Source organism: Esox lucius, chromosome 19 (assembly GCF_011004845.1).
Source record: "Esox lucius isolate fEsoLuc1 chromosome 19, fEsoLuc1.pri, whole genome shotgun sequence".
Lineage (NCBI taxonomy): Eukaryota > Metazoa > Chordata > Actinopteri > Esociformes > Esocidae > Esox > Esox lucius.
This window is the reverse complement of record NC_047587.1, coordinates 14,112,558-14,137,383: the sequence shown is the minus strand read 5'-3', so window position 1 is coordinate 14,137,383 and position 24,826 is coordinate 14,112,558. Positions and strand designations below refer to the sequence as shown.

The window sequence follows — 24,826 nt, the reverse complement described above, 5'->3', positions numbered from 1 at the left end:
TGTCAGTTTCCGTTTCACTGGAGGAACATGTTTCTATTCAGCAGGTGTCAAATCCCCTGAAACCTCCTCTCTGTCACACCTCCTGAAGCGGACACAGGTGTTTGATTATGTCAGTCCACTGGGACACACCCACCACCGTTAGAAACCCACCTCGCAGGGCCTTTATTCCCGTAACGAGTGACCTCTACACGTGCCTTGGCCTATTTTCTGACCCTGACCTTTACCCAGACAAGCCAGACAGATTCTGACCTCATCCAGACCTCATCAAGACCTCATCCATCCAGATTGATTCAGACCTCATTCCGACTTCATCCATCCAGAATTATTCTAACATTATCCAGCAATACTGATTCTGACCTCATCAAGCCAGACTGATTCAGACCTCATCCAGCCAGACTGATTCAGACCTCCTCCAGCCAGACTGATTCAGACCTAATCCATCCAGACTGATTCAGACCTAATCCAGCCAGACTGATTCAGACCTAATCCAGCCAGACTGATTCAGACCTAATCCAGACTTCATCAAGACCTCATCCATCCAGATTGATTCAGACCTCATTCCGACCTCATCCATCCAGAATTATTCCAACATTATCCAGCTATACTGATTCTGACATCATCCAGTCAGACTGATTCAGACCTCATCCAGCCAGACTGATTCAGACCTAATCCAGCCAGACTGATTCAAACCAAATCCAGCCAGACTGATTCAGACCTGATGTTTTTATGAGGATTCTGTACACTCCATTATGTGAGTAGTCTCTGAGGTCTCTGTGTTCTCACCTCCTGTACGGATGTTTTCCATGTGGCTGTCTCCCACCTGGCTCCCACATCGCACCTCAGTAATTGTCACAGCCTACACAGACGACTTCCTCATCTGGAGGGATGACGGTGAAACACACTAGTCACCAGCTGTATAGAAATACCAATTCATAGCTGTAGTAATATGTGTTTTTAAATTAATGTTCAACATGTGTTAATTTGAAACCGCAATGATTTTGTGATGCTTTAAAAGACACATGGTGAGCTGAGAAAAAAGCCTACATCTCTGTCGGATTGGCTCTGATTAGCGTAAATCTCTGATTGGCCTACATCTCTGTCTGATTGGCTCTGATTAGCGTAAATCTTTGTCTGATTGGCCTACATCTCTGTCTGATTGGCTCTGATTGGCCTACATCTTTGCCGGATGGCTCTAAATAGCCTTAATCGATGCTTGGCTCTGATTGGCTTTGGATTCCACCTGACTGGGTCTGATTGCCATATTTTTCTTCCTGATTGTCTCTGATAGGCTCTGATTGGCCTACATCTTTGCCGGATGGCTCTAAATAGCCTTAATCGATGCTTGGCTCTGATTGGCTTTGGATTCCACCTGACTGGGTCTGATTGCCATATTTTTCTTCCTGATTGTCTCTGATAGGCTCTGATTGGCTCTGATGGCCAATATGTGGGGTCGCCGGACAGGTGCCCTTGACCCTGGTTCACTGTGGGCTTTGGAGGGGTTACATCCAGGCAGTCTCAACCACATCCGCCCCACTGTCCCAGTGGGATTGTTGATCTCAGATCCCTTTTGCACACAATTAAATGGACAAGTGGGATCTGATTCTGGATCAGAACCACTCGTCTGTGATGCTTTCTGAACACCGGAGGCAGATGGAGGGCCAGAGTGTGGCTGAGGGGAGGCAGAGGGGGAAAATGTGGAAAGGGGGGTGTTAATTACGGGTGATGAGTGGGTCCTTGTTAAGCCTGGTTGCTGTGATTAAGACTGGGTGTCAGGGGAACTGCTCCTTCATTGATCTGCTGCCAGTAGAGACAAACATACACACACACACACACACACACACACACACACACAAACACACATTCACTTCTCTGCCATTAGAGACCCTACTCTTCTTTTTCATTACAGCAGCCGACCTTTTAATTAGAAATCAATCTCTTCAATCACACGCACATGCTGCGTTAACACACACACACACACACACACACATTACACTCACTCCAGCCAAACAGCCATTCACAAGAGCCATAGCGGCACTTTAAGACTTCTACTTATATCAGTGCTTTTCACTTTGGCTGGCTATTATCTGCCATTTTCATGCCAAGAAGTGGAAAGGCTTACACACCCCTTCAGAGACTTCTCTACTTTGGCCACCTCCCTAATGGAACTCTCAGACAGAGGCAGCTCCTGATTGGTGGAGAACTGGTAACAGTGTCTGGGTGGTGGCTGATTTGTTTATTATTGCAACAGACAGGCTTTCACTAGTAGCTGGTTTTGAAAGCGCCTGACAATTCTGACCGAGACTAAATATTAATCTAAAACTCACGTGCTCCAATAATATAGTGGCCTACTAGCTAGCTAGAGGATTTGAGTCATCTCAGACGTTTTCCGAAAAAACTGTTAGCTTAACTATGCAAAGTGGTCAGTGAGGAAAATAGTTAACATCGAACGTAAGAAGAGGGACCAGTGTCTGGACCACTTGGGACTAGTTCAAATTAAGATATCAAATTCAAGATGCAGCTCCGGAAAAAACTAAGAGACCACTGCACCTTTTTTTTCCTTTACAAAAAAGTCTAAAAGGAAGGTTCTGAGTGAGGAACAGAAGGGTTAAAATTAAGATACCCCTGCAAATTGAACACTTCTGATCCTCACTCAAAACTTTCCTTTTCAAGTTGCAGTGGTCTCTTAACTCTTTCCGGAGCTGTACATGTCAAATCATGGCTACTACTGGCTAACTATCCAATACAATTAGAATTTGAATAGATGTAATATTGTACGTTTTGTGAAAGTGTGCAGTGGAAATGGTAGTTATTAATTTGATTCACAGTAGAACATCATTGCAGTAATTATTTATTTTTTATCAAAGGTTATCTTCAGATCAGTTAGCAGAACAGCAATCCACTTACACATCAAGGAGAACAGAAATGTAACTGTAAACAGCTGGTCAAATGGTAAAATCATGGGAGAAGCTTGAATCATTACTGCAACACCAATCAGAAAAATGCATGCCGTTCAACAAAAGATGTTTCTACAAAGACTTCCCAAAACTCTGAATAGAATAAATTATTAGATATTACCTTGCGTTATGACAAGAAACCCAGGTTGTTCTTACCAAGAATGTTGTCCTTCACATAGCTGTGTTTTTGGCTAGCTTGAATTATTGTGTTTGTCAACAATGGCCCATTGGCCTGTCCACATGCCAAAGGAAAGATATTTGCTCAAGTTACAAGCATTACTTTCCTCTGAACTTTGTCCTTGAATGCCAAAGAAATGTTACATTCAGATGCCTGGTTTATTTGGTCCCTCTCGATACATTTCTCAAAAGGTCAGCATTTATTCGGTGGATGCTATGACGATAGCGACTGACTTATGGTAATTTGTTTATTTATTGTTTATTTATTTCACCCCAATTTTCTCCCCCATGTGGTGAGACAGTGACTTCACCCCCAGGGTATTCAGGGATCCCACCTCACCGTTAATTCAATAGAAGTCCATTGCAACTTGCTCCTTGGACCACTGTCCAGTACCTAATACAGAGAGATGGACATTCACATTTAACGCACCAAAATGTTCCATTAACATTGTGCCGTCATGTGATCCATCCTTACCATCTTATTGGTTCAGCCCGCCACTTAACGGGCCAATGTAATCGAGTGCTAGTTGTGTGGGCATTTGACCACAGATGTTTTGATCTGACTGGGCCATATGGTTTATTGTAATGTACTAGATAAGTGGGTTCTGTTTGGACTCCTTTCTTTGACCACTCCAGTGAAATAGAGACAACTAATGGCTCTGCCGCTCTCGCATGAAGGCAGTGTTGAATACTAATAGGCCAGTGGAATTATTAAAGAAGCGGTTCATTATTGAAGACCTGGTAGTCTTTCATGTGATTTACTGTCAGTGTGTGTTTTTGAGGAATGTGGAGTGATTTCTAAAAGCATGGGACCAGGAAAGGCTGAAATAAGATCATCATTTACTGAGTCTTTACTCTGTTTGGATATATAACGGAGGTGAAATGAAAACTGAGAGTTGGGGACATGAGAGAGAGAGTTCGGCAGAGGGTATGAGAGAGGGACCAAGAGAGGGAGAAGAGATTGGGAGGGAATGAAAGAAAAAGGCAGAGCACAAGCTGAGGAAGGGAGGCAGACTGAGACAGATAGATGGACAGCAAAGTAAGGACGAGCGTGAGGGACCAACTGACAGAGGCAAAGATCATTTGTACTTTAAACTATTGCACATTGTCTCAACATTGTACCATTTGTGTCTGTTTGTGTAATCTTTACTTTCTGTGTTTTATTTTCCACGTTTGTTATTGATACTTTTTTATTTATCCTTCCCATCCACTTGCTTCAGGGAACTCAAACAAATGTTTTCAATGCCAATAATGGCTTTTAAATAAAAAGGAAACAGTGCTGATGTTGTGTATTGCATTGTGTATTGAGAGAGAGGGAGGGAGAGAGAGAAACCCAGTTGGAGGTAGGGAAAGAGGGGGAAGAGAGAAAGACACATTTAGGGAGAGATGGGTAAGAGAGAGAGACAGGGGGAGTAATAAAAAAGGATGAAAAAATACAAAGTAACGGCTGCACCGAGCTGGACTGGCAGCCGACGTGTTTGGTAAAAAGGACCTGTACGTGGAGTGACGGCTCCATAATTCATAATGTGATAGTGATTCTATCTGTGATAGCAGGAACATGGAGGGGACCACTGTCACACTTGTGCCCCAGGGCAGCAACACAAGGGATACTGTGTTTCTCTGTGTGTGTCTACGTCTGTGTGTGTCTGTGTGCGTCTGTCTGTGTTTGTCTGTGTGTGTGTCTGTGTATGTCTGTGTTTGTCTGTGTTTGTCTGTGTTTGTCTGTGTGTGTGTCTGTGTATGTCTGTGTTTGTCTGTGTTTGTCTGTGTGTGTGTGTCTGTGTATGTCTGTGTTTGTCTGTGTTTGTCTGTGTGTGTGTGTCTGTGTATGTCTGTGTTTGTCTGTGTCTGTGTCTGTGTATGTCTGTGTCTGTCTGAGTGTGTGTCTGTGTGTGTGTCTGTGTATGTCTGTGTGTGTGTTTGTCTGTGTATGTCTGTGTTTGTCTGTGTATGTCTATGTGTGTCTCTGTACGTCTCTTTGTGTCTGTTCGGCTCGTGTTTAGGGATGAGTTGTGGAATTTTGTGTGTGTGTCTGTGTGTGTGGCCACCACACTCCGTCTCTTGGTTCCTCTGCAGCCAGACACTAAGCAGCCATCTACACCCATTCTCCATATGGGTAGAGCAGTCTCACTCCTCTCCCCCTTCCTCCTCCTCCCTCCCTCCCATCTCCCTCCTTCCTGTGTGTCTTCTGCTTCCAGATGTTCCTGTGGCCGTGTGACCTGTTTCACACTGCGGCCACATAACATTTAACACCTTGTCACACCCCCGGTGGGCCCTGTCGTTCTGGGAGTCTGGCAAGGCCAAAGTCAGTTACACATGGTCATGCGTTGCACTAATGCCAATGAAGTGTCCTACACGCTAAATTATTCTGACACTGTCATGGTGAGGGCTGACTAAACACACTGTTTAGGTGATTATGAGGTCGGCAATTTAGATATTTTCTTTTTCAAAACTATTCCTTTTCAGTTTTCTTAAAATTTTCAGAAAAATGAAATAAAGAGCATTTTAAAACGGCTTTGGTGAAATCACTAATCCGATTGGCCTAAATGGGTTTCCTGTTATCAGCACTGTCTTAAGGAGCCTAATCACTCACTGCGGTAGAACGTGATGTGCAATTGCTGATATGCAAACTTGGAGAACTGACCAAAAAAAAGTGTGTCAGACAATCTGTAAGGAGCATCAACCCCAAATTTCAATGAAGGTCTAATCTTCTTTCTTCCCAATAAAATTATTGTCGAAGTGGATTTTTAGACTTTCAGGATTTAAGTAATCTCATCACTTTTGAAATATATCAGCTAAGGTAGCTTATGCTAAGAGGTAGTTCACAATGACAATAATGGCATGCTAGCTTGATACAATTGCACTCGAGAGCCAAAAAGTCACATACCTGAGTTGGCTGAAGAGATTAGCTAAAAAATAAATGACAGATGAGCAACAATAACTTTTGACTAGTTTCTTCTTGGCCGGATATGTCACTTTAAAGTATTAGCCAGCTACGTTATCCACTTACAACTGCATTTTTTAATATTGCATTTCCCATATTTTACCACAATCACTCCATTTCCATTTTCATGATGTCAGATTCACGATTATTTTCCATGCCTCATTAAAACTGACAAGTGCTAAATATTCAACCTTTATATTAAAAATAATAACTCACAAAAAAAATTGCCACAGCTGTAAGACAGACAGGACCCAGACAAACACAGTATGCACTACAAGACGCCATATAAAAAAACAATGGTAGTTAGCCAGCTAGCAAAGTTCACTGACCGTTGTCCATGTGTTTTAGCATCAAATCTTGTTGTTTTGGTTTTCAATAACTGGGTAACAAATAGCACAAGGTGCTAGTGAGCTTGCTAGCTGAACATACAGCTAGCCAGTTAGAGGATCTAACTATGCTCATACCATGCAAATGGAACAATGTGCAAACAGCCCATGCACGTGTGTTCAACTCACTGTAATTTTTCCCAAAATAAAACACATTTGGAAGGGTTACTACATAACTGCACAGACAGTTTGTTGTCTTTACACCTGCATATTTGGGACTAATTGCTTGTAATGAGTTATAGTTATAATAAACCACACTCACCTGGCCGTAAACAGCTGTCATTTACTACAAAAAATAATAAGAGGCATAGATTTTCTAAGAGAGTCCAACACACTCTGGACATTTACAGCATAACACCGCGGTTGAAGCCTTCAGCTTTGTTCCCCCTCTTACAGTGCTGAGGTGTGCGGTAATGTCCTGGCAACGGTCAGTTTGTCACGTGTTAATGGTAACTCACACTAGCAGCAGAAAACTCTATTTCCATTCACAACGTCATTAGGGCTTGAGAAGAAGAAACAGAATTATATCTGTTTAATGTGAAGCACCTGCTCTGCTCTCTTTCTCTCCCTCTCTCTTTCTCCCTCTTTCCTTCTGTCTGCCATTCTGGAGACAGATTGGTGCTTGTCAAACTTGGTTGCCTCGTTTCGTCCTGAGTATTTGTGGTAGGTCAGGCACCTGCAAGCTCAATGGCTGTTGTTAGATTGGCAGGGTGATGTTCAACACTCCCACATCTGCGGTGGAGTTGTAACAACAAGTGCGGGCCAGTCACTGGACCGTGGGTTTCTGTAGAACTGTGCTTTATGGTGTTATGATGTACGTACATTAAATGATGCATTATGGGCTACCATTTGTACCCGTAAGCAGAAGGCAGTTCTTGAAATGGATACTTACATGGATGCTCATTAATCCTCCTCCTGAGAGAGCAGGTAATGAAAAGGTTGGTAAAAATTTGGTAACAGATTGGTAGGAGGTTGTTGACGAGTTAGTAATGGGTTGGTAAAAGGTTAATAACAGATTGGTAAGAGATTGTTAACAGGTTGGTCACAATTTGAAGCATTCAGTGTTTGTCTGAATATATTATTTTAACTTTGAGAACATATTTGCTTTATATTCATCATTATCTCAACATGGTGTTTGTTATTTTGATTGTTCATTGGGCAACCTGTCCTGCACTTGTAAATATTGTGAACAAAAGAATGACCAAAAGGTTTCCTCACTGTCCATTCTTTCTCTATAGTTTCTGCCTCATAAACAATTTGCTGATGCCTTTTTCGGTGTGTCTGTAATCCCTTACTGCAAGCCTTCTGATTATAGATCTGGACAGATGCTGTCCAGTCACTTTGTGTGTGTGTGTGTGTGTGTGTGTATGCGTGTGGGCGTGTGGGTGCATGCTCGTGCACCTGTGCGTGTGTGTGTGCACGTGTGTGTGCTAGTGAAATGTTTGTGTGTTTGTGTGTCTATGCATGTGTGTGTGGGTGCAAGTTCGTGCACCTGTGTGTTAGTGGAATGTTTGTGTGTTTGTGTGTCTGTGTGTGTGTGTGCGCACGTTAATGCTTGTCTGGCCTGTTGATTAGGAAACAGACCTTGCAGCTGTGTGGGCGTGTAGAGGTCAGAGGTCAGACTGAACAGGACGTTGTGTCCCTGCATGTCAAAACATGGAAGAGGAGCGGGGAGGGGGACATTATTGACTGTGCCACAGTTTGTCCCTCATTTGCAAAGTCCTATTTCCTTTTCAGGAGCAGGTCCTTGGGAAGCACATGTGAGATAGAAAGCAAGGGAGACAAACATAATGAAGAGAAAGGAGAGGAGAGAAGAGGAGAGGGGTGTGTAAGACACAGAATTAAGGAGACGAGAGGACAGGAGAGGAGTAGTGGAAAGAAGAAAGATATCAGAGGAACATATATCAGAGGACAGACAGGCTTTTTTGTTACGCAACTGTGGCCGGCCACAGCCAATGACTAAATGTTTCTGTGCGCTGACTCCACAGCTGCCAGCTCAGCTAGTGAGTGGTGTGTGTGTAGTGTGTGTGTGTGTGTGTGTGTGTGTGTGTGCGCGTGTATTAGTGGAATTCTGAGGTTTGTGAACAAGCCAATGAGTGTGCTTAATGTTTAGTATATTAGCTGAAGTGTGAGTGTCCAGGCGGATGAGGTTAGGGTTTTACCCGAGTTAAGGAGACAGGCCAAGGTGTGAGATTCCTGACATTCTCTTCGCCAAGGACTCTTTGTGGTGTTTTCCCACTCCTTTGCCCTTGCTGTGGATGTGTACTCAGATGTACCTTTGGCTTTGGGTGAATGGAACTGCTATTTTCTCACCTCCTAAAACAATTGCTAACATTAAGTAAATCTATTTTACGGGTTATAAAGAGAGTACAAGAAAAAGATGCAAACTCAATTCAAAAGCAGCAAATCCTAAACAGGATATGGCAAGGAATGTTAGTTCTGCAGTCTGTTGGCCTTTCTCCTGTACCTCAAACTTCTGTGGCCACACTGTTTGTCGTGGCAATACACCGACCGACCATTATAATCCTCATCATTATTAAAATGTTCAGTTTCTGCTTTATTATTTTCCTGCTGCAGCCAACTGGCTCAAACAACACCAAGCAGAACACATGGACTTGATAATGTGGTGCTCAGCTCACTCTCCTTGGCAACACAGCAAGGAATGGAGAGAAAGACTGACTGAATTTGATAATTTGGTGAGGAAATATTTACCGTCCTCAAATCGTTGTGATTCATTATTTATTTAATGGACTGTCGTTTGAGGAATATTATCAAATGAAGGCACATATAGATGAACTGTTAGGAGAAGGTCTTCTTTTGGATCAGATCAGAAGGGTCATGTGATGAAATCCCATAAACATCTAACAATGGGAGGAGCTTGGACATCATTGTGGCTCTTCAGGACATTCCCCTGACTGGTTGTTCTTAAGTACAGACATGCTGTTCAGGATGATCCATTGACTGGCTTTTCTTACATTCTTACATGATGTTCCTAATTAAATCATTAATAACATAGATTTTCTTCAGGACAAGCTGGCTGTTGTTACACTGGTACATTCTCATTTAATTTTTGGTTTTATTTTCCAGTCATACCCCTGACTCACTATTCTTGAATCAAGACATCTTCAACGGGTCATACCCCTGACAGGCTGGTGTTACTCTGACATAATTCACATGTATAGCTATTATTATTTTGTATCCATACTAACTAATAGTTAGACTATTCATTTTACGATAACTACTGTAGGTGGGACATCCACACTACTTAGTCACAGTAGGTACCAACATCTGAACCACCAGGCTAACTTCTGCACCTACATCCAGGCTAACTTCTGCACCTACATCCAGGCTAACTTCTGCACCTACATCCAGGCTAACTTCTGCACCTACATCCAGGCTAACTTCTGCACCTACAGCCAGGTTAACGTCTGCACCCACAGCCAGGCTAATGTCTGAAACTTCAGCTAGACTAACCTCTGGTCCTACACTATCTGTAAAGGGGCCAATCTCCGGCGGAGAGTGATCAGAACAGGACCGGCTGCTTCTGAACACATTCTGCCTCTGGAAGCAGTGAAGAGAGGGGATGGGTTCTCTCAGTCACGGCTGATTTAATGATGTAGCCTTTGTTTTGGGAACATACGCCCTTCTATGAAAAATAACCTCTTTCTTTTGAGGTAAATGTCACCCTTTCGGCACATCATTAACAATAAAGAGGAAACACAAGGATGCAGGAGTACACACATACACACACACACACACATACACACACACACACACACATGCACACACTGGCTAAAGTGTGATTTGGGAACAGAAAAGGTGTGAAGAACAGGATGTCTGTGACAGAGCTGTTCGTCTGTTGTGGACTCTAAGCCAAGTTACCCAGTTAGTCAGCAAGCTAGCCAGTCCAACAGTCAATCAGTCTACCAGCCAGCTATCAGTCAGCCATTCAGTGAGTCAGTTATTCATCCAGCAAGTCAGTCAGTCACTGCTTCACCTTTACTTGTTCATTATCATAATACATTCCTCCTCAAATCTGACTGTGATTATTGTCCAGATTTAAGAAAATTACTGATCAATGAGATTGAAGGTGGTCTTATTTTCTACAGACCTGTGGACATTGTAGTAAAGTCTTAGGTTTGGTGTTTCTGTACTGACCTGTGGACATTGTGGTAGAGTCTGAGGTTTGATGGTTCTCTACAGACCTGCGAAATTTGTGGTACAGTCAGTCAGTCACTGCTTCACCTTTGCTTGTTCATGATCATAATACATTCCTCCTTAAATCTGACTGTAATTACTGTCCAGATTTAAGAAAATTACTGATCTATGAGATTGAACGTGGTCTTATTTTCTACAGACCTGTGGACATAGTGGTATAGTCTTAGGTTTGGTGATATGGTACAGACCTGGGGACGTTGTGGTAGAGTCTGAGGTCTGGTTGTTCTTTGCAGACCTGTAAAGGTTATAGTACATTCTGAGGTTTGGCGGTTCTGTACAGACCTGTGGACATTGTGATAAAGTCTGAGGGTCGGTGTTTCCACGGCAGCAGATGGTGCAGCCAGCAGGGCAGCCTAGTGCCAGGAGTGTTGGGCAATGAAATGACAGCTAAGACCCCGCCAGCCCATGGTAGCGCTGTGTGACACATACCACACAACATGCTAAACACACACACATGCACACGCACTAAGATACACTACACATGTAAGTGAACACAGGTTGGAAGTGACACACACACACACCCATATACACAATAGTGTACGCACGTATGCAACATAAGGACCAGGAAATGGAGTACAGCACCACAAGGGGAAGCTTTGGGTCTGCTGTCCGTCTGTTTCCACATTCAGGCCAGGTCAGTGGTTGGGGAACCACTCCCCATGAGCGTTCTGAAATGGTTCAACCCTCATCTGTCCAGGGCACCAGAGGGGCAGATCCATTTCTTCTGGGAAGGGGGAAAGCCTGGGTGAAGATGAACTACATTTTGTCTGCCAGCCAGTGGAATATAGGTTCAGATTGGTCAGCTATCTTTATCTAGCCTTCCTCTCCCCAGGAAAAAAGCAGCCAAGTGGCCAAAATAAGGGGGTGTATGAGAGGCCCAGATACTCATGTCGGTTATGAATGAAATTCCACCATGATGCTGTTTCAGATTCTAATACTTTTTCTAACGAGTGTCAGTTAACACGAACACATTAATGACCAGCATTGGAAAAGACCGCATTAACGACCACCTCAGAAAGACAGCATTGGGTTTCCTGCCGGTGTTGTTTTCATGATTGATTGTCTACAATTTCCGTCCATTATCCATTCTGCGGACTGGGAAGTGAAGTCAGGTCACATGCGGCTCAGTCGATGGAGCGTGCTTTACCAAAGGTTGTGGGTTTCATTTCCACTGGAACCATCCATATGTAAAATACATACATGAGTTACTGTTAGTGGCTTTGCAAAACACTCCTGCTGCATGACATATGGTATTGGATTACAGTTTATGCCAACTGCTCACACACTAAAAGTGAATGCTTTGACAAAAGCATCAAAACCACAAGTACAAGTGGCTGAAATGGGTTTTCTCAGAAGGGTGGCTAGCTTTCTCCCTTAGGGGATAGGGTTGAGAAGCTCAGCCATCCGTGAGGAACTCGGAGTAGAGTCGCTGCTCCTTTGCATCGGAAGGAGCCAGTTGAGGTGGTTCAGGCGTCTCCCTAGGGAGGTGTTCCAGGCACGTCCAGCTGGGAGGAGACATCGGGGTAGGCTCAGTACTAGGTGGAGAGATTATATTTTGACACTGGCCTGGGAACGCCTCGGGATTCCCCAGTCAGAGCTGGAAAATGTGGCTCGGGAAAGGGAAGTTTGGGGTCCCCAGTTGAAGCTGCTGCCCCCGCGACCTGATACCGGATAAGCGGATGAAGATGAGATGAGATTTGAAGCCATTCTATTTTTGTTCATTTAAATGTGAGTCGATGTACTGGAACAATCTTTCACAGAAGTTGTATGTGAAAATTATTAAGGTATACATAGTACTAAATATAGCAGTGTTTTCTATAAAGTACATCAGTGTGTTGTTGCTGCTCTGAAAGAGTTATTATGGTGCACGCGTGTTTTCATTCTGTTGCAAAATTACATTTTGAAAAAGGGATTGTTAGGTTTTGATTGCGGAGTTTCATTTTGATATAGAAGTGAGACGTTATCTCCAAATGTTTGGTCTTATTTGGCTTCTGTGCAGAGTTTGGACAAAATCAGCCAATTCCACAAAAAGTGTGTAGGCAAAAACTGTATAAAAAGGGGGCAGGAATTGACTGGACCCACCTCAACTCCAGCAGTCAAAGGGAATGATCTCAGCAGCCAAATCAACAACATAACAGTAACACAGAATGTGGTACTGCAGGCTTCATCTGCCTGCAAGCTACAGTAGGATCCTTGTGTGCAGGATGTTGGAGTTAAGGGCCATAAAGTCACTGGAAAGAATATCAGTATTGGTCTCCTTTGGGTGCAAGGAGGCGTCCAGCCAAATCAAGAGGGTGTTGGCAGGTCTTGTTGGGAATGATCTCAGACCAGTCTTTGGTAACAGCAGGGCATGGGATTACATCGCCTGGTAGACCTGGGTTCAAATAGCATTCGGTTTTTACTTTTTAAATACTTCTTTGCCTTGATTGAGCTTGCCTGTCACCTATAGAGACAAGTAGCCCCCCAAACGGCTAACCTGGACCCCTTTGGAACACCAGAGACACGATGGAGGTATTTGAGAAGGTTCCACTAGCAGTTAGACCCAGGTTACCAGACAGGAAGGCAGAGTCATCTGAGGGTGGAGCTGTGATTAATGTGCGCGACCGTGGTTCAGGCGAGCCTGAGTCCGCCCTGACGTAGTGAAGTGCACGTCCATCTGGAGCCCCTATAACAGTGAAACTTCTGTTCTCTAATACCTAGATTAACTGGAACTCAGGGAGTCTGATGCTGTCACATGCTGGACCATGGGGTGTGGACATTCCACAGAGTCTATGGTGAAAGGAAAGGTTTTGTTGCCGAGAGGAGACATAACGGGAATCCTGGAAATGTTCTGTTCGTTATAAGCATTTTGAGAATCTTACAGTAGTATTGAATACTGACGTAATAAGGACCGCAGCCCCTAGTTAAGTTAGAGGTTAGAGCATCTGACCAGTAATGAAAAGGTTATTGGATTTCCCCCAGCCAACAAAGTTGAAGGTAACACTTTTTTTTAAGAATCCCAAAAATGTGTCTGTAGATGCTCTGCAGTTTATCTACTAATTATCAGTAACATTTTAAGTAACCATCTACTTACCCTAACCCTTACCCTAACCTTAACCCTAAACAGAAAACTCCTAAACGCAAACCTGACATTAGCAAGCAGTCGCTTATCAACTGACAGTTGGTTGAACATTTGTTGACTGCACTGCAATCCACAGAGCATCTACAGATGGAAATAGGGGACTCTCAAAATAAAAGTGTAACCACGTTGAAAATGATTTGTCCTGTCCAAAACTATTGGCAAATTTAGTTTCAAATGAAGATGTGCCTGTTGACCAGCGGACCGTCTCCGCCCACATGAAGAAGTTGTCTCCCAGCTGCAGCCTTAAAGGTTTCTCACCCAGTCATGGACCCAGTGGAAACACGGCACGGAAGCTCTCCCAGCATCCTTTCTCCCACATCTCTAAGTGCTGTGGTCTCATTCGCAAAAGGCACTCATCAAAGGTTTGCTTTCGCTGAATCGCAACACAAATACGTTACGTGGGAAAATGAATGCGGATGCATGTTCAACCTTTTGGGCAAAACCATGGTGGGGGCAGGAGAGGAGCGGGGGGGGGGGGGGGCTGGGGGGAGAGGAGGGGAGAGAGAGGAGAGGCAGTGAGAGGCTTAAAGAGGGCTTGGTGGCCCCAGGCCCATCAATAGTGAAGAAGCAGGAGGCCCGGGAGGTCCAGGAGGCCCGGGAGGTGCGGGTGAGGCCATGTGTGTCTGTAACAAGGCATACACCACATCCCCACATCAATATTACATGGTGGAGTGCAGAGGCCATAGGAGGACTACTGTTCTGCAGGGCGTCTGTGTGTTGTGTGCGCTCGTTCGAGTGTGTGTGTGTGTGTGTGTTCGTGTGTGTATGTTAGAGGGTTTCATCTGGACCTACTGTATTAAGATCTTAATTTGAGCACATACAGTAGAGGATTGGTGAAGGAGGTGACGGATGAGGAATGAGAGGGATGAGATGAAGGCGGGTAGTGGGTGGGGGCGAAGGGGGATGGAGGGGATGAGGAGGAGGTGGTTAGTGGATGGGGGCGTGGGGATGGAGGGATGAGAGGAAGGAGGTGAAGGATGGAGAGAAGGGGTTAGGCACTATGAAGAGACAGGAAGGATAATAAATATTATCGGGGGAGGGGAAATCAGTGAGGGAGATGGAGAAGACATTGAGGGAGGTGGCAGAGGAAAAAGAGGGAGAATGGATGGAGTGAGGAAGTGATGAATGAGTCCTACTATATAAAGCAAATTTTCCTTGTGTTGGCTTGGTTCTTGTTTATTTGGCTGGCAGGGAGACAGAGAGAGGGAAGAAAGAAAGTGGATGGAGTGGGAAAGAATTTTAAGGGCAGATCTTAAGAGGGGTCCGGGAAGGAAATGTCTGGTCTCCTGACACTCCCAGCTGGTTGCACGTTTCATAGATACATGCACTTATTCTCTCCCTCTCGCTCTACCTCCCAGATAGCAGGAATGCTAACAGGCAGAAAGAGAGAGATTGAAACCAAACCAAGGTGCAAAAGTGTGTCTCTATTTCAAAACATCTGAGGTAATGAACATGCATGCTTGTTTTAGCTAGCCATTTTGGGTGAAATCGTTTCAAGTCCTAATAGAGATCAGTGAGAGACAACGTGTTGACAGAGTGTCTTCCCATCTCCATGTAATAACCGAATGAACTGTAGAGGAGTTCAACAAATTGTCTCTATCGATCACTTTTTTTCCCCCTTCTCTCCCTGCTCTTCCCCCCTCTCTCCCCCCCTCCTCCTTTCTCCTCCCATGCCACCTTGTATGTACTGGATTCAGCCCCCTCTCGACTCCCCCATCAGGAATGCTTAGCTTAGCTTTACAATTCTACACAGATGTTTGGCTTCAAAACACCTGCTTTGGGTATGTTGTGCACACACGTATATCTATGCCATATTCCCAGGGTGAAGCCAAGTCAACCAGCAAGCCAGTCTGTCAGATAACCCCAGTCAGTAAGCTGGTCATCAAAGACTCTGCCTCCACTCTGCCTCCACTCTGCCTCCGCTCTGCCTCCGCTCTGCCCACATCTGGACTGTGAGACAGTCTCTACACTCTGTGTGCACTGGTCATATCATGTCTCATCCATTTACCTGTGAGATTCAGACAAACGCACCTCCCCCTTCCTCCCGTTTAAATAATTTAGATCTTGCATCAGTATTGATCTGAAACGTACTCTCCATGGTCCACTAACCCACTATCTCCCTACTCCTCCAACCACCACCCCTCCATCCCCCCCTCCATCTCTCCATCCCCCCCTCCATCTCTTTATCCCCCCCTCCATCCCTCAATCCACCCCCCCATCCCTCCATCCCTCTATCCATTCCTCCATCCCCCCCTCCACCCCCCCATCCCTCCATCCCTCTATCCACCCCCCCATCCCTCCATCCCTCTATCCATCCCTCCATCCCCCCCTCCACCCCCCCCATCCCTCCATCCCTCTATCCACCCCCCCATCCCTCCATCCCTCTATCCACCCCTCCATTCCTCAATCCACCCCTCCATCCATCTATCCATCCCTCCATCCACCCCTCCATCCCTCTATACACCCCTCCCCCCCTCCATCCCTCTATCCACCCCTCCATCCATCTATCCATCCCTCCATCCACCCCTCCATCCTTCCATCCCTCTATACACCCCCCCCATCCCTCTATCCACCCCTCCATCCCTCTATCCATCCCTCCATCCCTCTACCCATCCCTCTACCCACCCTTCCATCCCTCTATCCATCCCTCCATCCCCATATCCCCCAATGCATCCAACCCCGCTGGCTCCATGTTTTTCGATGGTCACCCCTTGCTCCTCGCTCCTTCGCCTCATCCCCCTGCTCCCACAACATCAAACAGACCTCAGGTACCACTATTCCTCCCGCCGCCCCATCCACCATCCCTCCGTACGGCTGGAAACTAATAAACAATGCATGGAAGGGGAATTGAGTCAGAGAGAGAGAGTAAGAGAGACATGGAGAGAGGGAGCACTTTTAACACAGTCCTCTGAATATGAGGGTGGGGTGAGGAGAGATGTGTGTGAAAGAGAAAGAGAGAGAGAAAAAAAAATCCCTTTCAACTGTGTGTGTGTGTGTGTATTTGTGTGTGCGTGCGCGCACACGCGTGTATAGAGTGTGTAACCTTAGAATACAGGTCATGTAGAATGTCGAAACAAGCATGTGTGCAGAAGACAGCCATAACACACCCCAGTCCATTACTCCGCAGTGACGAGCCTGGCTGTCTGTCCTCACGGCTGAATATATTGTCTACTAACAACACAACCTGGATATCTCCCTCCCTTCACCAGGACAGATCTTTCCACAGATAATGGATTCTTTGTGTCCAAAATAGCCTATAGTAATAGGCATAATTATATACACACGAACACACACACACACACACCCACACACACACACACAGCTGGTATAAGTACGATGACTGCTTGTGAAAGCAATTTCTTTGGTCCGCGAGACGTGTAAGACACGGGTGCTTTCCTTCACACTCTGGAATTGAAATCATACCTTCCCTGGGAAACACAATGGCTTTTCACTCACCCGTTTTTACATGCTACGGTAGCTACTGGCAGGGCCCGCATCGGCTTGGCCTGTGTAGGGAAATGGATAGTGAATACAGTGAAGGGTTATGGTTCAGCCACAGCATTTTCACCAGCATATTCACCAGCAGCAGCGGATAGCGGTGAAACAGAAGCGTAGGAATGTGTGTTTGAGACACGCATCCGTTTGAACAAGTCCACATTTTCCAGGTGCATAACACACAAGATATGTCACATGTAAGCAGATGATGCGATATGTGCAGTATTAGAGCAGTTTATTTTTAAGTCTGAAATAGTAAGGAGAGACAGGAGGTGAGAAGGAGGAGAGGATAGATACAGAGAGAGTGAATGGGAGAGATCCATGCACACACAATGCCACACTGTGACATTTAATAAACCAATGAGAAATCAATCAAAAAATATAAAATGAAACGAAGATATTCAACTAATGACATCCACAAACAACAGTTCTCCCTCCACCACACCACATACAGCCCACTTCTCCTCAAACATGGGGTCACTTCTCCTCAAACATGGGGTCACTCAATTCTGGCTTTCACCAGCCCCTTAATGATTCTAACTTCATCACCTTGACCACTATAAAAATGTTGCCTCCTACTCAGGGAAATTGCCATCTAGACAATTGAACAAAATTGAAAGCAGACATCTCCCTTTCCTGCCTTTCACTGTCCTTAAAAATAAAAATAAAACTGGTGGTATTATACACCTCACCAACTGCTGAAAGTAAAAAAATATCCAGTAGAGGCACTCCAGCCTTTCACTCCACAGAACTATGAAAAAAGGTCTCCCTTACATTGTAAAAAGGGCATCCATCACCAACACCTGGGTTGAAACAAACATTTTTAGAGCAAGGTAAAAGCATTTACAAGCATTCGTACCCCTCCAGTGAAGCCCAGTTGTCAGCCGACAAGGCCCGCCCACAGCATCCCAGCAGCTGGCCAATAAGACGAACCGGCCTGGTCCCCAGACAGCCACCCAATCAGCATCCTGCAATGCGAGTCCCCCCCCCCATACAACATCTCCTGACCCTGAAAAATAATGCTGGATAAGCTGGAGATGTAAAACAGCAGGCCTCGTAGCAAGGTGTGCAAGACCATTTCCTCTTTAGGCAAGTACAGTGCACTTTGTAAAACCTGAGGGTATCTATCTCAGAAAAACATTTTAAAGGACTGCCTGGATTTTCGCAACAAGGTTTAGAGGCTGGCTGTAACATGCCAGCTGATGCCACTGAACAGAGAACACCACGTTATTCTAAGAATAGTGCACCCTAGGGCGCCCCCCTTTATGACAAAACAGACATCCTATTTTTTCCCCCTCAACTGTCGTGTTCAATTCAACACAGCGCTAGTCATTCTACAAGCACATCTTATACTTACACAACCAATCATGGCACCAACAGCCAAACTACACTCCTCCACCGAACACTCAACTGCCAGAGGAATCTTAATTCAATCCCGACAGGTTGTCATCTGAAAACCTACCCCACCGGGCCGGTCCAACCAGCACTATGCCGGCCACCTCCCTGCGACCCTAAACAAGCAACCAGCCCCTATCAATGCTTTGTGACAGTCAACAATTCAAACATAGAAAGAAGGGAACCAAGAAGTAGAAACATAAGACCAGGTCAACATAACGTAGATTGAAAAACCTCCAGCCACTCTCAAACATGCACCTACAACCAAAGTCACGCCCAGCATGCACGCCCAGCATGCACGCCCAGCATGCACGCCCAGCATGCACGCCCAGCATGCACGCCCAGCATGAAGTGGGGGGCGGAGTTAGTGAGAAGAAGACATTTTTGTCTTAACTTAAGACGTGTATTTGACTAAAAACCTGGCTCGGGAAAGAGGACCAAACTCAACCGTTCAAAAGTTTCGGATCACTATGAAATGTCCTTGTTTTTGAAAGAAAAGCTCATTTTCTGTCCATTAAAATAACATCTTAATTACAGTTTTTTTGCGGTTGCCTACACACTTTTGGCTGATTGTGTCAGAACTCCATACAGAAGCCAAATGAGACCCAACACTTGGAGATAAACGTCTCACTTCTGTCAAAATGAAACTCTGCAATCAAAACCTAACAATCCTTTTTCAAAATGTCCTTTTTGCAACAGAATGAAACACACGTGCACCATTTGACTCTTTCAAAGCAGTAACAACAGACTGATGTCTTTAGTACTTTGTATACCTTTATAATTTGATAATACATGCTTCTGTGAAAGATTGTTCCAGTACTGTCATACTATACATGCTAACATCAACACTTTATTACATGTACTTCACTGCACTATACCTGTTTGTCCTCTTCACCACATAGACCTAATACTGTGGGACTACACTGTGATGCAGAATGATGACCAACAATTATATAGGTACAGTCTAGAGTAGAAAGTTGAAGACACCTGTTCTCCAGGCTAAATGTCTGTATTATGGATGCTACCGTGTAGCGACTCGGGTTGGGCTGGACTCTCTGCCTCCCTCATCGTCAGGCCATGATTTACGACATGGTTCGCCAAAGCGGCCCTAATGTCAGCTGAAATATGTCTCTGTCTATTGCCTGCTGCCCTTCTTCGTTCTTGTCCTCGTCTTCCTCCTACTCTTCCTGTCTCTTTCCCTCTTCCTCTTTATCTCGCTGCCTTCATGTTTGCAAAGTTCTCACAGGCTCAGACTAGTTGGGGTTCAATTACTGTAAAAGTGTTTTCATGTGTGTGTGTGGGTTTAGCCGATTTCAGGTATGTTTTGAATAGAAGTGTTTTCCCAATGATTGCAAGAGATTTCATTCTTGAACAAAGTGTCTAATTTAAGAAACACTGCATAGTGATTTCTAAAGTGTGTTGCAGAATTGCAAATAATGTGCAAAGCAGAAAGTGTGTATTTTGGGTGCCTTTGTTTAAGGCATGGTTACAGAAGTTATGGTTTTGATGCGTTCGTCTAAGCATTCACTTTCAGGTTGTAAGCAATCTGGAAAAACTGTAAATAGGACCCACAAAACACCAGTCTCAATGTCAACAGTGAGGCCACTCTAGGATGCTGGCCTTCTAAGCAGAGTTGCAAAGAAATAGACATATACGTCAGACTGGCCAATGATTAGATTGTGCTGTTCTGTGAAGGGAGTACTACACACTGTGTAGGGCAACAAGTAGAACATAAACACTGTGAACCCAGCAACCATTCATTTTTATAGTTGTGTTCCCTTGTCAGTCTTACTCAGAACACATCACTCAAGATGTCTTTTGTGTAATTGTTACTTAGTCTGTAGTATGTATTCATGCTTTTACAGTTGTTTTTTATTACACGTTTCTGTTCTTTATAAAACTTGCTTTGGCAATGTAAACAAAGAGAAGCAGAGACTGAAGAGCGAGAGAGATGGCAGGAGAGAGAGGGGGCGAATGAGAGACAGTTAGTAGTGTTGAGCTCTTAAAACAGGGACACATGAAGATGTGAATGCAGAACGACACAGCAAACAAATTCAATAAAACTATACTGGTGTGCCGTTTAACACGAGTCTCAACCCTTTAGTGGTCCACCACAAGCATCCATCCACAGACAGACAAACAGTTTTCCTCTCCAAATTCCCCGCACTTAAACAGGCCAAACCCAAAAATATTGCTCACAGACCAGACATAACTTTATCTTTGGCCACAGACCGCATGCACAGACACACACGCGGGCGCACACACACACACAAACAGACACACTCACTTGACAAACCAGGGGGAACCCCAGTACAAATCAGACTGTACTCCTTTCATGCAGTCCAGTATCCACCCAGACACATTTGTTTTGGGAGTGCCATAGGATCTGTCTGGTTGGCATCAAGCCAGTCATGCCCTACAGTGCCAAGGATGTTAATACACTTGTGAATCGAGAACGCTTAAAGCCAGTGATACATTAATGCTTGTGAATCGGCGGGGTTTATTTCCAGAGATATTAATACACTTGTGAATCGAGAAGGCTTACAGCCAAAGATATTAACACACTAGTGAATCGAGTAGGCTTATAGCCAAAAATATTAATACACTAGAGAATCAAGAAGGCTTATAGCTAAAGATATTAATACACTAGTCAAGAAGGCTCGCAGCCAGTGATATTATTAGGCTTGTGAATCCAGAAGACTTATTCCCGGAGATTATATTATTTTAGTTAGTTGATATTTGGCTTTAGGCCTGTGATGTTATTACACTGGTCAGTCAATAGTTTTGTGGCCAGTGATTGTATGCTGGTATGATTTTTACTCCACTGATGTGTGATGTGATGTTTTTTCTGTAGTGATGTGAAGTTTCTGTAAGTGATGTGATGTATCTGTAGTGATGTGATGTTTCTGTAGTGCTGTGATGTTTCTGTAGTGCTGAGATGTTTCTGTATTGATGTATCTTTAGTGATGTGAAGTTTCTGAGGTGATGTACCTGTAGTGTTGTGTTGTTTCTGTAGTACTGTGATGTTTCTGTAGTGATGTACCTGTAGTGATGTGTTGTTTCTGTAGTGCTGTGATGTTTCTGTAGTGATGTACCTGTAGTGATGTGCTGTTTCTGTAGTGCTGTGATGTTTCTGTAGGGATGTTTCTGTAGTGATGTATCTGTAGTGATGTGAAGTTTCTGTAGTGATGTACCTGTAGTGATGTGTTGTTTCTGTAGTGCTGTGATGTTTCTGTAGTGATGTATGTGTAGTGATATGAAGTTTCTGTAGTGCTGTAGTGCTGTAGTGCAGTGAGGTTTATGCAGTGGGGATTTCTTTAAGACTGCAAGGGAAGCTCAGCTTCCCCTATAATGTCTAAAACAATTATGGTCAAATATGTACTATTGTGTAAACATTTCAATTTTCTTCTCATACAATCCCGCAGCGTCACAGTGCATTTCCTTGTTGAAGCAGAGCGTCCATTGACTTCAATGAGGCTGCTTAGAACAGTTTTTTTCAGTGCTCCGAAAGTAGACGGTGATTGGATAAATGCTGCGATTATGTCCCACCCACGGATGCTCAGCGTCTCTGGGGGTGAATGAGGAGTGGGCAGGCCCGGACTCCGGGATCCGCGTGATGATTGGAGGATCTGACGATCTGTCAAACTGCATCTCCTTTTGACTGACAGCGGTCAGTACTATAAGAAGTCACTGAAGCTATTTCGCGCTCAGTCCCATCGCGAATTTCTCAAGTGTATTCGAAAGACAAACTGCTGCAATATTTCTTGATATTTGTTTGGCGAAACTGCTTGTCGACATTTCACACAATTATAGGCTACACCACAATCCTTGTTTCAGTTTTACAAAGTTTAATATATATTTTTTTAGATTAATAAACAGATTAAATAATTTTGTCCTGTTACAAAATTAAATGTTATTGTCTGGGATCCAAAAGACCCAGAGTGTCACTACAAATGAAGACCATCAGAGGGTTATAATGTAGGCCGAAAATGAGCTTCCCCTCTTTGAAAGACCAGCAGCCGCCACTGGGTTTATGGTAAGGGTTTGGGTTAGGGACCTTTATCCTAAAGGTTATGGCTGTGGTTAGTTGGTGTTATCCAAATCTTGACATCTTCAAATCAGAAGGTCTGAGCATTATGAATATCCTTACATTTCCAACCGAGCGTATTTGACCCTGTCAACGCACTTTTAACAGTGTTGAGGGTATGGTGAAAACAGAGGTCAGAGTAGAGGACTCAATAGTCCTGTAGTCCACTGATGTTTTACTATATTTATGTGGTCTTGTGGGGCTTCTAGTCTGCAGATTCAGCCCTGCTGCGGGTGTTTTACAGTGACTCCAGTAATGTAGTCTTGTGAGGATGTGATCCTGTCACTCAGAGTTACTGTAGGACTACAAGGACAATCAATAGCCAACTCACCTGCTGGCTCTGCCTGTTGCTGCGACGACAACCGTGGCAACCTAGCGTGGATTGATTAGCTCCGGAGGAACACGGTGACAGCTCAAGCCGATTAGTTTATCAATCTTCTTTTACTGACTCATCAATGTGGGGCTTCGGAACACACAATGGGGTAGCAGTGTTTGGCAAGGTTTACACCTAAACCTTGGCAGGCAAATTCTGAACATCTTCCCTATTACAACTGATGGGAATTCTCAGTACACTAATTAGTGAAAAGGTTCTTCCACATTACTTTTCTCTCTCTCTACCGATGCTCCCAATCTCCATTGCCTTCTCTCACGGCACTCCCTCAATCTCTCCCTCTCAGGGCACTCCACCCCTCAATCTCTCCCTCTCATGGCACTCCCTCAATCTCTCCCTCTCAGGGCACTCCACCCCTCAATCTCTCCCTCTCAGGGCACTCCACCCCTCAATCTCTCCCTCTCAGGGCACTCCCTCAATCTCTCCCTCTCAGGGCACTCCACCCCTCAATCTCTCCCTCTCAGGGCGCCCCCCCCCCTCTCTCTCACAGCACTCTCCATCTCTCTGCAATAAAACACGTAATAGTGTACACTCTACCAAACCTTCCTTAAGGGGACTGTGTGTCTCACCTGGCTCCTGTAATTGCTAGCCCTAGTTAGTGCCTGCGTTCTGAGTTCGTTACGCTAGTTAAGCAGCCGGGAGGGCGATCAGGGGAATTGCATTGTGAGGCATGTTCTCTGTCACATGGATCATGTCACACTGGCTAATCAGCCAGCCAGCTACATATGTAGCAGAGCGTGTTGTGGATGATGTCCTTTGACCCTGTGCAGATTAACACATTTATACCACCCGAGCAGCATTAACGTCAGCTCGCAAAAACCAATAAACATCAGCGACCAAAAAAACATCCCTTATATTTGATACTGTAGCCTGCCCCCCCACCACCACCTGTCTCTTGATGTTATTTTAAAGTTGGTAAACATCCATTATCTCTCTGTCTTTCCCTCCACAGTGACTGTCTCCACCAGTACCAGTTTTGACGGTCTTCTGGTGACTGGCCTCTACACGTCCAACCCGGTCCAGTCAGCTCCTATCACGGCCCCAGCAGCTTTCGGTTTTGGTGAGTCATTTTTAACCCAATTGGTCCTTGCTTTTGTAACACGCCAGGCTGTTGTTGTCATAGAGGCCTCACCCTCAATGCACCAAGATTAAATAAAAATGAAGATATGACTTTCTCATGTGTTGATCGTCAGTTACCAACTCCAACCAGTGTCCTAAGAAGCAGCGCTTTAATCAGTCAAAGGACACCAATTCTGTGTTGAGACTACAGGTTCTCCTCTACGACTCCTCAGTCCCAGTACAGTCAATGAGCACATCTGACGCGCTGTGGTGGATGAAGGTGAAGCCTGATCAGTAGTCTGTGGATGGGGATTACCAGGCTGTTTGACTTGCCGTGGCTCGGTCCATTGACTAACCAGAACAAGGAACTGAGTTGTATTTAATTATGTGGGAAATACAATACAAACCACAGAGGAACAATAATTTAGACCTGCATTGGAACAATGGACCATAGGGAGATGGAAATCACTGCACAAATGTTGACTTTCTGAGGAAATGCCTCTTCTCTTGGTGAGTTCTTCAGAGGTTTTTTACATGGTATGGGCTAATTCCTCTTCTGTTGGTGGCTTCTTCAGAGGTTTTTTACATGGTATGGGGTA

The 24,826-nt window shown here is 44.6% G+C and overlaps 1 protein-coding gene across 1 annotated transcript in view; it reads left to right on the top strand.

Annotated features, from left to right (window-relative positions):
• Window positions 1-24,826, top strand: part of reln (reelin) — a 150,246-nt gene that overhangs the window by 15,384 nt on the left and 110,036 nt on the right. The window contains exon 2 of the mRNA XM_029115018.2: window positions 24,121-24,228. Coding sequence (XP_028970851.1) covers window positions 24,121-24,228 — 108 coding nt within the window. The remainder of the gene's footprint in view (window positions 1-24,120; window positions 24,229-24,826) is intronic.